This window comes from Phalacrocorax aristotelis, chromosome 3, assembly GCF_949628215.1.
Source record: "Phalacrocorax aristotelis chromosome 3, bGulAri2.1, whole genome shotgun sequence".
NCBI classification, from domain to species: Eukaryota; Metazoa; Chordata; class Aves; order Suliformes; family Phalacrocoracidae; genus Phalacrocorax; species Phalacrocorax aristotelis.
In genome coordinates this window covers 81,597,804-81,614,710 of record NC_134278.1, presented here as the reverse complement: position 1 = coordinate 81,614,710, position 16,907 = coordinate 81,597,804, and the positions used below count along the sequence as shown (strand labels likewise).

The window sequence follows — 16,907 nt, the reverse complement described above, 5'->3', positions numbered from 1 at the left end:
GTTACTGAAGACAGCGCGTGTTTCAGTGAATTATTAAGTACAGGTTATCTAGCAAAAGTGAATGCAAAATTTGAGCACATGTTTGAAAGTTGAGAGAGAGTGCAACTTTGCTGCCTGCCTATGCTTTCTCAATATTTTATTCTCCTCTTTTTGAATGAGGGTGGGTTGTGTCTGCGTTGATGAAAACAAGTAATGCCTTGGAGCTCAAATGCTCAGCAAGCTCTTCTTGGGCTTTTAATGAACGGCCTGAAGTTCCATTTAGTATAATGACCCATTGCCCGTTTATCTATCTTACCTCCTTGTTTAAGCAGGCTCAAATGTACTTTGTAAGAAATAAATTTATCATATTTGCCTTTCATAGATTTTTGTCCCTAAAATGACCTGGAGCATGATCATTAGATGTTCTTGTTATAAATTTGCTGGTAGTCTGTTGCTTCTTACTGGCTGTGGTGGCTCAGTCGTGGGCTCTGGCCTTTTCTTCCTGGTTGTGGGGGAAAAGCTGTTTTTTGTAACTGATTCATAGTGTGCCAAGTAGTATAGCTGAACTAATTTGCAAAGTTCTCTCTTGAAAATAGAATGCTTCCTGGAGTACATATTTTAATTTTTGCATTCCTTGCTACTTTTAATTAAGACTAACAGAAAACCTCTCTGGCTTTTGGAACCTTGTTCATGCAGTTAAATCTTTATCAAACTATTTTATAAGTAGAACAAACTTTGAGTTCTATGTTCTCACCTTAAAGTAGTATTTTTAAAAAGTTCAGAGCTGGACTATTTAAAGAAAAATCATTCAAAACCTGAGTCACTCAAGTAATGATTTTTGAAGTTAGTATGTTATTAAAAGGAAAGAATGCAAGTAAGTGCTCTGTTTTAAACTGAAGGTGAGCAGTAGTTTGACATTAACAGAGTCAGTCCTAGCTTTGAAATTTAACTTGGAGTTATTAGTGATGTGCTAGGAAATTCTGGTTTTATCCAGTGCTGGTACAGTCCTGAACTGATTCCTTTAGAAACTTGTAGTGGCCATTGTCAAAATGCTACAATGAGCAGTCTGACTCTCTGCATCTAGTATATGTTTTGGTGATGTCAGGCAGACTTCATTTTATGGAAATACTACTAAAATTAAGCTGGATTTTTTTATTAACAGAGGAACTATAATATAAAGATGAAAACACAGTCTTCCCAGAATTGTAATGTCTTGGAGTCAGACAATTTACAATACTGAGTTAAAATAGGACTCTGAAATAAGACTACTACTTTCTTTTTTTTTTTTTTTAACTCCAACAAATGGCACAAATACTTTGAAATTTCTTTATAGGTTTTTTCTTAGTAATGTGCATCTTGCCTTTCCCTGGAGAGGGAGGACTGCAATGTCTTTGCTGCTGAAAATCCCAACAGAAGCACTAGGAAGCACAGTGCAAAGATACAATACATCTTTTCGTAGACACCTTGCATCTGACACTACTAATGTTGAACCAGAGCTGATAAACCTTGCTGGAACAGCCTGGATATCACACCAGTCTTGAGCAGACCTTGTGCGTTCCTGCTGTGCGGTGCTGGCATCAGTGAGCCCTTTCAGAAGCTGGGGCGTTGAAAAGGACAATGCTGAGACTCCTGGTGGGTGGTCTTGGGTCAGCAAAGCCAAAGCAATGTGCAGGTTGGCCTATTTTTGATTCCATGCACAGCCACGCCATCCACAAGCTGATCTTAGATCATTTCATACCAGTGTATGATCAAAAAAGCCATACCTGCATTACACAGTATTTAACTGATGCAAGGTCATTCTGCTCCTTAAATGTTTTATAGTAGTCTTACACTTCTCTGTATCCATGCCATTCCACGCTGGGTGTGATAGTGCTACTCCTCCCGCCATTGGCATAACCCAGCCTGAATTGGTTATTTCACACTCCCATCTAGTCCAGATGAAATTTCTACTGCTAGATGGTACTGTGTGGATTCAGTTATATGTGAATTTTGAACTGTGGCAAATGGTGTGGGAACAGCATGGGTTTACACGGCATAACAACTTAGGTTTTGCTTTGTCTGAAAGCTGCATTGCTTTTTCTGGACCTGAACTGGCTAACAAAGCAGCACAGCTGTGTTTGGTGTTTGAGGTGGAATATCTAAGAGTTTACTTAGATTATAATTCATCTGCGTTGTTCTGGGTAAATTATCAGCTGATAATTGAGGTTTGACTGCATTTAAAATAACTTCATGTGGAATTGTTCTCCTTGGAATCAGTTGCTGTGGCACGTTCTCTTCAGGGGGGTGAAAATCATGAGATGCTCTTAATAAGGACAATTGTTGGCTTAGGTAGACATCTATGGCCATTGTAAAGGGGGCATTTTAACTCAACACAAGTGTGACCTAGCATGCTGAAAACTTTAGGATGGTGTCACTTTTGAAAGGCAACAATTCTTGAATTTTATACAGCTTTTCAGAGTTAGCTTCTGCTGTTTTGCTCCAGACTGCCTTAGCGTATTATAGTAGAAGGAAAGGAAGTGTTTGGAGTAGATGAGGGAGATGGGATGGAAAGGGAAATATCTGTGAAGTGAAGAGAATGAGAATCAAAGAGAGAACTTGGTGGATTTTGCAGGAAAACAGGGAGATAATATAAAGATAGCAATTACCTAAGATCACCTGATTTGCCCTGTTCTCGTGAAGTTGTTTCTCACCAATGCTGTCAGATGAACATACCAAGGCTTGCACTACTCCAGTGTAACTATACTATGCACTGTAATACTGAATTAAAACTCTTAAGGCCTTTCTGATCTCCTGGTGGCTATGACGAATTATGCAGGTGCTGAATAACCAGCAGATGACTGATTCTAGGGATATTTGGGGAGCCAGTTCCAAGTGCTCTTTCTGTACTCTTGAGTAGCTTCTCTGTTTTCATTCATAAGACGACAGTATTGTTTAGACTTGCAAACCTTTGTCAGATTTGTTGAAATTGCTTTTATGTTCGAAAGTTTAAGTGTCTGACAGAGGCTGGTAACTCGATCACTGTTTTTCTAAGGAAATGAGACTTTAAAAGAGTTACTAATTCCTGCCTATAAGCTATTATGTTGTCTCTGTAATATTTGATTTATAATCTCTGTATACTTCTTTCCTGCAAATTCTTGATTATGAAACCTTTGAAGTTGGAGCATTGTAAAATATAAAAAAATTCAGAGTTCAATTTAGACTTAAAATTAATTCAGGTGTGTTATGGGATGGAAGTGGGTTTAGTGATCTAATGCTGTGATAGTAGTATGAGGAGGGTGAGCATTGACAATTCAGTATCATAAAGAGATCATAAGGGCACTCAGAAGCATCTTAACCGTATGATTATAGAATTTTATTACTACAGTGGGTGACAGACCTGATTTTTTTCCTATATTAGCTTGGCATTTGAACAATGTTTCTAATACTGAAGAATTAACTTGCTTTTTTTGATAGTCTACAATAGTGTGTAAGCACTTGTTAGTTGTGTGGAGCTAGTCAGTATTCTGGGCACTTTTGTTTTATGGAGAGGAGACTTCTTTCACTGAAAAGTTGAAGAAAAGCTTGGACAGTTAAACTATCAGCACTGAACTTCAAGTCGACACTGTCCTTTTAGATACTTGTCAACGGTGGCTTTGTAAAGGTCTGGAAGAACTCTGGTGAATAAATCTAAGGCAGCCATGAATTCTTTATAATAAAAAAAGAGTAACTCTTACAGATGAAAGTAGAAAGGGAATTAGAGATGCTAAGCTCTGTAGCTGTCATCTTATTTACTATTGATCAATGAAAAGAAACCCCCTATAAATAACAAAAAAAATCTCAATTCATATATGTATAAAAAAATTGATGTGCTGGTTCTTTGTGTGAACAGTGGTATTGTACAGAAGATTATGTATTTCTGTCAAGATTTGTATTATTGTCCCTAATACTGCTTTGTTTAGCCTGTGGCTCTTGTTTCCTCTATTTAGTCTGTATCAGGGAACAATTTCTGAGAATAATGTCTGTTTTGAAAGTGATCTACTGTTTACCATGAGAAGTGGATATCAGATGAGGCTTGGGGGAGGAGGGGGAGGGAGCGCAATCTGTATGCAACTGTACCTCGTTAGTTTTGAATATGTAGAAATTAGTTTTATATATGAAAGCATTTTCTATGGTTTACTCTTTACTTTACTTTTTACTTTGTTTCTGAAAGTAGAGAAAGCATACTTAAAATAAATATTATTTTTACTTGCCATTTGAGTTTTGTACTTAGGGTGATAAGTGACCTTTGGATATAAGATATTCCTTGCAAGTCTAGCATGATAGTTGTGCTTGAGGTCTAATTACAGTCTGTTTTTCTAGCTCTGAAGTTCTTGCTAAAAATGCACTTATTATCTGAGCTTCGTTTGTCCACAGTTGAAATTATATTGGCCCCTTCTTTGCAGTTGACTTGTATTTTTCTCATCTTCTGTAATTTTCTTGGTTTAGTAGCTTTATTGATAGGTTTTTTTTTTCCTTAGCTTGGGAGATTGTGTTGTTTCTAGTACTATAATACACTTTTAGCAAATAACCCTTTTGTGGAAGGTTAGGTAAATCACCGAGGTTTTCATTTAAAGCTAGCCAAGTAAAATGGAAGACTGGAAAAACAGCAAGGTAATTTTCTTTTTTCTGAAATGTTTTAAATTTTTACTTTGGCCATAGTGTGTGTTGGCTTCTCATCAGCTACTTGAATAAATAATAACATTTTAAGTATGTCTAATTATTTTTTAAGAATATCTGAAAACTTATATACTAGAAGATGGTAAAAAAAATCAAGCAATTAATTATTATTACTTTGGGTTAGTGTAAGCAGCTTAACTCATATAGATTAAATGTGACAAAAAGATCTCTAAACCATCTTATTGTAAAGATTCCGTGAAATGAGACATTGTGAGTATTCATAAAGACCCTACTTCCTATGTTATATTTGTAGAATATAGTTGGAATTTACCTACATACTAGTCTTTCTGCTGGTTAGTTCTGTCTTGGAAGGCTCTGTTTAAGGCCTTCACCACTGTTTTTTTCCATACTGTAATAGTAACCATATCTTCAGGGTCTTTGCCTGTAGATGAGCAGTATTAGGGTGGAGTTACTCCAGATGGGGTGGGGCAATTTTACCTTTGCAGTCACTGCAAAGGTGCTTACTTCTCTCAGCCTCACATTCCTCATGCTTTCCTTTTCAGCCTCCCCTGCTTACATAGCTGCCACCCTGAGTATTCAGTGTCTTACAAAGCCAACAGTGGGTGGTGTTTGGTTAGATTGGTAAGCTGGATTTGCTGAGTTCCCAGCCTGCCTCTTTGGGTTCCTGTAGGTGCGCTAGTGGCTGTTGGAAGGAGTTCAGATGCATGGTCACAGATGCTGTTAGTAGTGTGGACTCGAACTGGGTTATGTTGATCTTGAAATTGGATCTAGCATAGGGCAAAGGTGTTTGTGCATGTGGAAAGTAAGAGGGAAAAGGAAGGACTGGAGAGTGAGAAGGTCTAAGAGGCTTTAACTGAGAAGGAAAATTTGCTAGAGCAGATTTAAGGAAGGAGAGGAAAGTTGAGCTCAGGAGTAAATTAGGGAAGGCATCTCTAACATTGCTAGTTTGTGAATGCCTGGAGAAGGAAGCAGCCACTGGAGACGGGGCAAACGAGCTGAACCTAGGATTGGTGTGCTACTGCTGAGAGAGATACTAATAGATCATGGAATGACAGTTTGTAGAACATATTATCAGTTCTTTCTGATGAAAGCACACAAACTACCACTTTGATGTGCTTCAGATGCACTCAGAGCACATAAGCGTGCCTTAGTGCATCCTGAGGGAGTCACTGCCTTAGGTATGAAACTAAGGGAAAGTCTTATGCACTAAATCAATTTGCAAGGAGGAGGCTTGTTACAGTAAAAGTTTTTTAAAAAGTTTGACATGATTGTTATTGTTGGGTTTGAAACACTGGAGGTGTGGGAGACTGGGGGGACTGATTGAGGAGGACCTACGGCATGCAGGATGCTTGAATATGGGAGCGAATAGAAGAACATAGTGCTTTATTTACAAGTGAATGAGTCTGTTTTAACTACTGGCCCATTCAGGGTAGAAGAAAGCTAGCTTGAAAGGAGAGGGAGAGACATTGTCAGTTGGAAGTGGAATCATATGCAGCAAGGGATCCCCTACAGAATTGACTAAAATCAACAAATGTGCAGAAATGATGATGAGTGCAGTTCCTATTGCTTTTCTGTCTGTACTTTTTTCAATTAAAAAAATATTAGAAGGACTTCATAATCAATTGTTGCTGTACTTCAAGCTGCATGTGTCCCTAAAGAGGGGTGCTGTAGATCAAGAATATCTTCCAAGTTGATATTCAGAATAGGCCTAAGATTTAAATGTATGTTGTGAGGACATAAATTAGCTGAGCTGAAAAACACAATTTCTGCTAGGAAGCAAAATTAAGGGCCAGTAAGAGAAGCCCTGCCAGATGTGTCACTACCCTTTTTGGTAGTGGCACAGACTTAGATCAGCTCGGTGAAAAACTGCAGTCTCAGTGTGGTCATTCCTGTTTTAAGCTTCCTGAATGTTTTCAGGAACAAAACCAATATTATTTCTAGGTACAGAAAACAAAAGGGAAATCGTGTAGGTAACCACTACATTAATTAGCAATTATTAGTAAATAAGACCAGTTGATTTTGGTCTTCGTGTGAGATACAGAATGCATAAATGGGAAAATAATGGGTTTTTCCAACTAATGTGTGTAGCTCCCTATTTTTTTTGACCTGGGGCATAAGCTTCAGTATTCCATAACTTCTACATTCTGTACACTTTATTTGGCCGTTGTACCTTTTAAGGGGCCAGTTTACTTAACTTTCAGTTTTTGAGGTTTTTTCTTAATCTCATAGAGGGAAATTTGGGAGTATTTCAAGCTATTGCAGTGAAAAGGCTTCTCTGGAATTTAGGAGTTACTGTACTGCTCGGTAGAGTGTGGGTGTTTTAAGTAAGATGATGTGGGAATAAGGGAAATGTATATGTGAGATAGTACAAGTTAGAATTAGGTTTGTTGCAACTAAATTATTTTCAACAGTTCTGGTGTCAAGTTTGAAGGAATTCATCTTAATGAAACAATGCTCACAAAATTTGGAAAAGAAAGGTTTTATGAACCTTTTATGCTGGGTGAGTCGTTTTTTAGATACTATCTATAGTTAAGGATCTGTCTTTTGTGGTCAGCTTGACCTAAATTGTTTGACAGAGTTGTTGGTTTCTTCAGTGTTGTGCTTTGGCCTTAAGAGTCAAGTGGCATGGTAATTTGTGGTGTTTAAAATAAAAAGTAGTATCAAGTGATACCCATCCATCTTTTAGTCAATTTTGTCTTCGTCCAGTGTTATGTAGGGATCTTTAAAGCCTTCTAGGAGTGAGACAGAAAAGTGATTTCTGAAGTTTAATGGCATCCTACTGAGAGACTGCTTTTTGTGTATTTTTATATTTGTGTGTATACATATGAAAATATGTATGTGCATATGTAATGTCCTTATTTCAAAGAAGCTGTAGGTATTTGTTTTGTGTGATTACTCTCTGAAGTGGTATTCTTGTGACCTTTACTTTCTGATCTGTGCCAGAAAACTCTCACGAGCTGTAATTTTTGGAAACCTATATTGATAAATCACATAGGACCTCGCAAGGTTGAGGCTGGAAAAGAAGTTGAGATGGGGATTCTGAAGAGCTTTCTTGTGTTAAGAGAACCTTTCCCACAAGGCTTGCTTGTGAAGTAGACTTGTGAGCATGTAATACTTGAAATTTCATGTGAAATGTGAAAGTGGATGCTTATTTTTGTTATAAATTAAATTGTCAACTTAAAGGAGTACTGATGTTCTCAATTTGTATAGCAAGTAGATAATGGTAGAAGTGTAGGAAAATTTAGGACAAAGAGGAAATGAGAATTGTTCATTGATAGTTGGAGGAAGGTGTCTGGCCAGTAGACAGAATCCAGTGCCTGGGTATATAATTCGTTGACGCAGAAGTGGAGATGAGTACTACTATTGATGTTTGGCTTATTAGAGTATATGAGCATTTTTTTAGATGGAAGTGGGACATTTGATTATACCTCATTGACATATTTGGCTTTTTTAATTCAGTACATAACTGTTCTGGTTTCCAGCTGTCATAAATGTGGTAAATGTTTATCATTTTACCAATTAGAGACTCATTATAGGTAAATGTCAGTATAGACACGTCTATTTGAAAGTATCAATCATCAGCTTAGCTAGTCTGAAATAACTTTATACATACACTGCACATTGTTCTTACCTTGATAGTTGCGGTGGTTTTTTGTTTGGTTGGGTTTTTTCCCCAGTCTTTTTCTGATCAGGAAAAGGAAGTTCATGGTCATCTCAAAATGCAGACTTTTAAAATCTGGGGGGGAGAACAGCCCAAACCAAACGGGTTAATGAATAAAATTGTTGAAGAAGGATCATATTTGAAAGTGCACATCAATCAGTAGTTCCCAGCGAAGCTTATGCAGAGTATTTCCCAAGAAGAGGATTAGAAGAAGGAGCTGTTCTTGATGACTGATTTTCACAGTAGTGTTCAAGAATACTATGCAGTTTTTGTTTTCAAGTTAGTTGCATCTAAACTGTTTACTGAAGCAAGAAATATGTAGATTTGGTTGAGAACTTCAGTTTCCAATATGAAAAGATTATTTATTTGGAAATTACACATCTTCATGCCGAAAAACCTTTCATATAAAGCTACTGTAACTTGATTACTGGTGGTTTTTTTTACAAAACATATTTTTTTAAATTTTTTCATGCTATCAAAGATAATTTCTAATGAAACCAGAGCAATTGTGTGTTGTTTGGGTTTTTTTGCTGCTAATATGTTTTTGTTTTCTTTAGTATCAGACATTGAAGGTGCTGATGGGTTGCAGCTCAGAAAGGAACATGCCCTCAAGATATTTGCTTACATCAATTCCTGGACACAAAGGTAACTTTGGAATGAGTTTGTGTGGTGATGATACTGGATCTCAACAGTGGGTTTCCTTTCTTAAAAAAATACAGTAGAGTGAATTAGAATGGCCAAGTTATTAATGCGTAGCGAAGTGATGCTTAGAGAGTAAAGGACATTTTACTACTTAATAGTAAAAATAAGTTTGTTACCCATTGCATTTTGGGCAAAACATATTTTGAGCCTGGTATTCTGGATGCTGTAATAATCGTGTAGCAATAAATGGCTATATTGCAATGACAAATCATGTGTGTTGCTGCTTTAACATGAAATTTTCTGACTACCCTCTGTGAGGGCAGGGTAGGGTAAGAAGAATTTAAGAAAAGGTCACTCTGAATGGGACCACCATGTTAAATTTTTCTCAGTGTCCTAATACTGTGAGTCAAGATGATGAACAACTACAGCCCGTAGCTACTAAACTGTTAAAGAAAATCCTTTGCACATGGCTGTCTTGAATCAGCTAGGTTATTTCTTTGAATCTATTATTTAAGTTACTGTTTTTTTAAAGTAGTTATATCAGCTATTCTGCTTACTTCACAGCTACTTATTTTTTCCAGCGCAAGGGATTGTACGGGTATTAGTTTTTAGAAAGGATCTACAGTAAGGATATTTGGAATTCAGTGCTCAGCAATGGTCACAAGACTGAACTGAATAATAAGAAATATTGGGAAAAGCATAGAGAATAAAATGGAAAACATTATTTTGGTATTTGGAAGATTACAAGAAAAAAAAAAGGAATGTCACATTTTGGGTACCAGTGAAAGTGGAATCCTCCTCTTCCTCATTCTGTCCAAAGGCAGCACTCAAGGCAAATTCATTATCTTCTGCAATATGCTCTTAGACACAGAGAAGGAATTTTAAATCAAAACAAACAGGAGCAACAGAAAACAGAATCCTGTCATTTCTTGACAGGTCCTAGGTTCCAAGATTGTCTGAGAACAATTGCAACCTAGTTGCTTTCCAGGTCATCATCTGTTTAGAGATTTGTTCTGTTCAACAGCTATAGCATGACAAACCCAACCTGAAGAAAAAATAAAGACTGGATAACATTTAGCTCTTCATGTTTGTCTACCTTCCGTATGTATGGTTTCATACTGCAAGAGAGTATGGAAAATAGTCCTTAACCTATTCAAAGCAGAGTCTAGTGAAGAGGCTGCAGGAAGGAGTTTTAATTTACATTTTAATTTTCATGTCCTCTTTCTACTCTGCCAAATGGGCTTTTGAGAGTTATGCTTGGTGTTTTGTGCTTGAGGCCTTCCTTAAGAACTACTTTTTATTTTGTTATCTGTAGTTTAAATCTCTGCTTTCCTTCAGAAGATCAGTTGGTGACTCAGCCTGAAGAATACCTTTTTCTTCCACCTGTACGTAGTGTTTCCATTTCAGCTTTCTTCTGGAAAGTGTTATATTCAAAGAAGTCATATTTGTAGCATGCTAATTTTTTCATAGATCTTCAATTTTTTGGTGGAGCTCTTTTTCCTGTGAACATATTCAGATATATGAAGACTTCAGGGTTTTGCACATATGTCTAGCTTGGAAAATGTGCCTTTGCCCAACAGAATTCTCCAATATCGGTTGGCATTCAAATACAGATACATGAGAAGTATTCACCGGACTGTTTTGATTCTTATTGGGAATAATTTGTTATGGCCAAATAGAGTAGTACTTTGTAGACATAAGTGATGGACCCTATTACACATAGTTTTCCCCAAGGATAAATGCTTGAGGATACACTTGGTTTTGCCTGCAATTCCTTATTGTCATTTGTTAATATGAAAATACATTTACAAGTAAATCACAAAATCTGTTTTTTCATATGGGGGAAGATGCTCCACTTACACAGTATTAAAAGGATTTTTCTTCCCGCACAGATGGAACAAAATGTTTTAGATGCTTCTATCACTGTATTGTGATGGAATTGGGGAATGCTGAATGTTATCTTTATATCTAACCCACTGGAAAAAAAAAAATCTGTATTAAGAATGTATGTGCTCTTAAGAGCTGTAGCTCAAGGACATGTTTGTATTCCCTCAAGAGAGGCAGCACCCTCTACCTGTCATAATTCTGAGTTCTCTGAATTCTTACAAATTGTAATTTATGAAGCCCAGTTTCTGGATTAAATACTATGCTTTGCAGAAGGCTGTTATTTCAATCACTTTTTATGATGACTTCTTGCCTTACCTTTGCCTGCTAATTCCTTTCAGAAATCGTATGTGTCATTTTTGTATTATTTTAGTATCAGACAACTCTAGTAATGAATTGGAGTCTGTTGTTCTCCAAGTAACAGGAGAAAGGTTTCTACTGCAAGACAGCTGCCAGTTTCTGTAGCTTTACAATATTTAGTAGAGTTTGAGAAAGAGCTGAGTCCATCTCAAAAGATTCTGTTACAAGCATGTAGCCTTTAATTTTAGTCTTCATTGAAGCACCTTTGCTTTATTGCTTGCTTTCTTCTGTGTGTTCTCCAGAATTTAAATCCTTTTAGGGGAATATCCTCCACCTTTTCCTTAGAATGAGGAGACTGCTTGTTTGTATAGAAGCAGCAAATGTTCCCAGACAATAGGTTCTAGGGTTTCTATCTCGGGGGAGTTTATGCACCCACTCTTTGACATATATAGTTATCCTTACCCACAACAAGAGCTATATTAGAGTTTTCTAACTTGATGATTTGATTTTTTTCTTATTGCTAAAGGGATGATGTTTAGTGTGTATATATATATAGATAAGATTATAGTTTGTTATAGTTTTAGATGGTGACAAGTTTCCCATGTTCTTTTTAGTTTACAGGTAGATATTCAGAGGAATAATCTCTGAACCTACATAGCAAAGAAAGTACTGAAGATACTTGATACTGCTTTTTCCCATATGGGTAAAGGGTACCAATGTGCGTGGGGTTTCTATCCAAATGCAGATAAAGGAAGTGAGCCTGAACGCTCAGTTGAAAATAAAATTATTTTGCAGCCCTGTTGATTTAAAAATAACAATAATTAGTACTTACGCAGCTGACAAGCATGTCAGGTGGTTATTGCAATAAATATCAGTAGAGAAAACCAGACAAGGAAACGGATTCAGGAACGCACTGAAGAATGCTGCTTCTTTAGTAGCACAGTGACCTTGTCCCTCTGAGATTTCTTTTGTATATTTTACTCACAGTGGCAGCTGCTAAACAATAACAGGGACTTGACAGTTTTGATGAGCATTTGGAAATAATGGTATGTTCACAGGATTTAAGGAAGGCTTTGTGACTCCCACTTGCTGCTGGATAGAGTCTGTTTCATTGGGATTTCCTTATTTTTACGGGTCTGTCAAATATTTTGTTGTTTAAAATGTTTTAATATGAAGAGTTCTTCTGGTCAGTTACCTGTTCTGATTTTAGCTACTTCAGGAATTTTTATTTTAATTTTTTCTGTTCTCTTACAGACAATGTCTGTGCTGCTTCAAGGAGTATAAACATTTGGAGATCTTTAACCAAGTAGTATGTGCGCTTATTAACTTAGTGATTGCCCAAGTTCAAGCTCTGCGGGACCAGCTCTGTAAACATTGCACTATTAATATAGATTCAACGTGGCAAGATGAGAGTAATCATGCTGATGAGCCCCTGAATGTAGAAAGACAGTCTCATGAAGAAGAAAATGGAGAACGGCAAAAATCTGTAGAGAAAAAGTTAGATTCTGCAAGAACTTGTATCCTGACAGAGGAGAAGTCTGCAAAAAACACTGATGCTTTTAGCTTGTGGAGCACTGATGAGAAGGAAAAGTTGTTGCTGTGTGTGGCAAAAATCTTTCAGATTCAGTTTCCTCTGTACACTGCTTATAAGCATAATACTCATCCCACAATAGAGGTATATCTTATCTTTATGTGTATATTTAATTATTTTGTGAAAGGTTATTTGTTCTCATTAATGAGTAGACTGTGCGTGTTTGATAGTTGCTTTGACACAGGATGGGCAAATTCAGCTCTCCTGTTGACTTCAGTAGAACTTTTCAGAGAAACATTTTAAATGACACATACTCTTACGCTTTCTTTAAAATATGCTTAATTGTTATAGGTAATATATTGATAAGTGTTGGATGGAACTGTACACTGAATTATTGTACTGTTTAAATATCAGGAAGGCAAAAAGGGGACTATAGCGAAGCCTTTCTTCCAGAAGGTAACCCATTAATAGTTTACTAATTTCTTTTCATTACAATCTATGGTTCTAGACGCAAAACTTCATAAACTAAACTTTGTGCAAGACCAAATTTACTTGTTAGAACAGCTGTTTTAATTGACTGGAATAACTGAGCTCTACACAAGTAGCTTTGTTCTACAGTGCTGACTTTTCTCTGTGGTATTTGTTATGCCTCCCATTGACAGTTTCTATATTTTCTTCTGGGGGAAAAAAAAAACCCAAACAAAATTTTTCAAAAATTCTGCTATGTTTAATTCACAGTTTCTGAAATAAACATGATTTTGTTAGCATTTACTAGTTGAAACAATATAGTTCTTGGAAAGGCTGGGCTTTGGTCCAACTTGTGGTAGTCTAATAACAAAAACAGTTCTTTTACAATATTTTTATGCAAAGATGGTGTATATTCAGCTACATGAAGAAAGCTTCTATCCAACAAACTTTCGTGGAAAGTCAAAGTGGAAAATTAAACTACAGTTATCCCAGTCTGTTTTTTTAATTTCTCATTTAGAAAGTTTTGGGAGCTGTGTTAGAGCTCTGAGTGGTTAAGCTTGCTGTTTAAACTTAAGTCCAAAATGAAAAGATACCAAGTCATATATAATTTTCGGTTTTGTATGCTAGAGTGATCACAAGATTTAATCAATTTTTGTTGAATGAATCCTGCAATATCTCAGAATAAACCTAGTTAAACACCACAACATGCTGGGTTATTTGGGTGGGCTGGATTTTGGTTTCCTGTCTTATTCCAGAACATACAGGCATAAGTTAACAGAGTTCATTTCACAAATATGTGTATAGAAAAATGAGGCAAAGTTAGGATTTGTAGATTTCAGGTTTCCCATCATTCATTTTGGTGTGCCTTTTAAACTTTCACCATACATAAATAAATCTGTAGTTGAGCCACTGTGAGTAAGAACTGCAGAGGTAGATCTGTCTTGTCAGTTTAAAAAAAAAATCAATGACTAAAGTGATTTATCTTTTGTACTCCTGTGGGACGCCTACTGAAACTAGCTTTGTAGGAATATGGAATGAACAATTCTGGAACAGCTTTTCTATGTACAAGCACACTTCTTTTAAATTACATTTCCATGTATTTTTTTTACTTCTTTCAATTTCACTTCCAAATTATAAAAAGAAAATCTCGAAGTGCCTGGTGGGATTTCTTCTTCAGTTGATGTGCAGCCATAAAGTGGTCTGGACACAGATATGCTGTAGATTGCTGTACTGTGACTGGCTATCACTCCAGACATACTAGTGTGTATATATATGATTTGAATTATTGTATACATTCATTAGCTATCCTAAAAACATAAAGGGAAGCTGAGAATGAAAAATAGTTTCCTGAGGTACAGACAAGTGAGGGAAAAGTTTTTACTTCCCTGCTATACTTCTTGTGTTTCCGGGTATGGGTCACAGAGGTATGCTAGCCTGCCATATTTGTGGTGTACCTTGTTCCTTTTTTGGGAGAGGTTTTCTTTGTTTCCATTTAAAAGGTCCCAGCATCAATAATCTCTCCTCACAAACTGAGACTTCCTATATTTAGGAAGCACTAGGTTTCTGTTATTCTGAAGTAGTATTGTTACCTATTTTAATGTCAAAACTTTCTGCTACCGTAATTCATTTACTCAGGTTTAGAGTTTAATTTTGGATTTCAGCCTAGATCACATCTTAGTTGACTTAAGTTATTAGTCCCAGTAATGAGAGCACTTTATGTTTTAGATCAGGCTTGGACTCAGTCCTCAAGGGATCATAAAATAAAAATCCTGGTTTTAAGTGTGTCATGTATACTTAAGTTAGATTCCTGAACAGACCAAATCTGCCAAGAATTTGTTGGGAGAAGCTTGTGTAGCTTTTCCTCTTCCTCTAAGTATTTCTTTTGCCTTGGAAGAAGGGAAATTTTCTGATGCAAAATGGAGTGCAGTCTCCACTCTCACTGACTTCAGAAATTCCTTGTTCCAGATTCTTGAGATGAATTTACACAATTTCATTGAGTCGTCATGTCCAGTAAGGTTTCACTTTGCCTAGGGAATGATCAGTTCAACTGTCATTTAAAAATTTCCAATGTAAGGCTTTCACATGGTATTATTGCCTTCAGGTAATGACTAGCAGGCAGTATTACTGTTAGCTTTTGCTCTGCATACACCTCAGATCTTGTTCTTAACGACAGCAGAGAAGACAAGTCTAGAAGTCTAATCCTCTTATCAGGTGCTTGCCAAAACCATTTTACCTTTGACCACTAGTGGAGAAGAAAATCATTCATATAGAAGTAGCAGGTTTTCCGTAGTTTAGGAGTTCACAAAGTTGGATGAAAATGAACAACAAAGCAAGATAAAAGAATATCTCCCTATATATGATCTTATAGACTTTGTCCTTAAATGATATAGGCTAAGAATTATTTTTGTCACTTAAACGTTTACAACATTTCTAGTGAGAGAGTGAAGACCGTGGAAGCCTGATCTTAACAACAGAAGCTAGCTTGATCAGGTGTCCTTGTAGAGGGCAGAAATATCACAGGAATATGCCATATATGAGGACAGTGAAATTACATTGATGTGGAAATAAATCAAGCTCATTGACAAGTACATAGTCTTGACCTGTGCAGAATGAATGCAGAATGACATCCCAAATTAAGTGCCCTCTGCCAAGATTGCTTCTATGTCAGGCCTCAGCTAGTACATTTTATCTGGTGTAATAATGTTTATTAATGCCATTTTAGATTCCCATGCGGAATTCTCTTATTTCCTTATAAAGTTGATCTTAAGGAATTCTTAGTCTCTGTTCTGTTTCACATCTGCAAGAACAGAAGTCACATTTCCAGACTCAGTCTTTCAACTGCAGCGTTTTTAGTAAGCTTTGCAGGACTCGTGCCAACAGACCTCTCTGAGGTTTTGATTTCTGTATTCTAAGAACTGTAGTTCACTTGCAATGAGTGTCTATTTTATTCAAGAAACTAATGAAATTTCTCACACAGTTTCTGCAGTTTTCATGAGCAGAGCGCTGAACACCTTTTATTGCTACTTGAAAATGTACCACCTACTGGCTTCAAAGCTGTTTTAAAAATAACTGTTAGAGTATCACGAGTTCGGGCATGACTTAGGGTTCAGCAGAAGAAAAAAGAAAATAAATGCTTAGATATAGTATGATCATATTGAATAATGCAAAATGTTTGTATCATACTTAATCCATCCAAAATCGCTTGCCTCCAGCATCCTCTGGTACAGTTTTAAGAAGCTTACTCCTACACAGTTATTTGAAATATATTCAGGAAACTTCATTTAAAAACTTTATGTTAAACTTACATTTGATTTGTGGTTATGAGAATTGGGTGTTTGGTATGGAGGGATGGGAGGGAGAAGAATGTGTGCTGTAACTACCTGCAAGTGTCCATGGCAATGTTGTAGTTTTGCAGTCAGATTTTATGTCTTCAGTGGCCTTTTGCCCCCAGCCATGTGCAAGATACATACAATATGTGTAACAACCCTAATAAAGAAAATTCCTGCTTTATGCTGCCCAGTAAGTGGATGTTGTGAATACTAAAAAGAAAAGCTATTTTTCCAAACCCTTTTCACCTTAGTACTTCTAGAAAACAGATTTCTTGTTGCAGCAAACAGCTAACAGATTGATAGGGTGATACAATTCCTTCTTTAGTTAGCTTAATACTGTAAAGAGTATTAGACATTTTTTTGATGTGTTTTGTTCTATGTAAAAGAATATAATAGTTGAAGAATTTTATTCTGATGGGAATGAATAATTTGACAGTTTGGCTCCTTAAGTCATTAA

The 16,907-nt window shown here is 36.5% G+C and overlaps 1 protein-coding gene across 10 annotated transcripts in view; it reads left to right on the top strand.

Annotated features, from left to right (window-relative positions):
• Nucleotides 1-16,907, top strand: part of USP34 (ubiquitin specific peptidase 34) — a 139,929-nt gene that overhangs the window by 10,424 nt on the left and 112,598 nt on the right. For all 10 annotated transcript variants that reach the window (XM_075088181.1, XM_075088176.1, XM_075088178.1 and 7 more), the window contains exons 2-3: nucleotides 8,854-8,941; nucleotides 12,377-12,797. In XM_075088181.1, coding sequence (XP_074944282.1) covers nucleotides 8,854-8,941; nucleotides 12,377-12,797 — 509 coding nt within the window. The remainder of the gene's footprint in view (nucleotides 1-8,853; nucleotides 8,942-12,376; nucleotides 12,798-16,907) is intronic.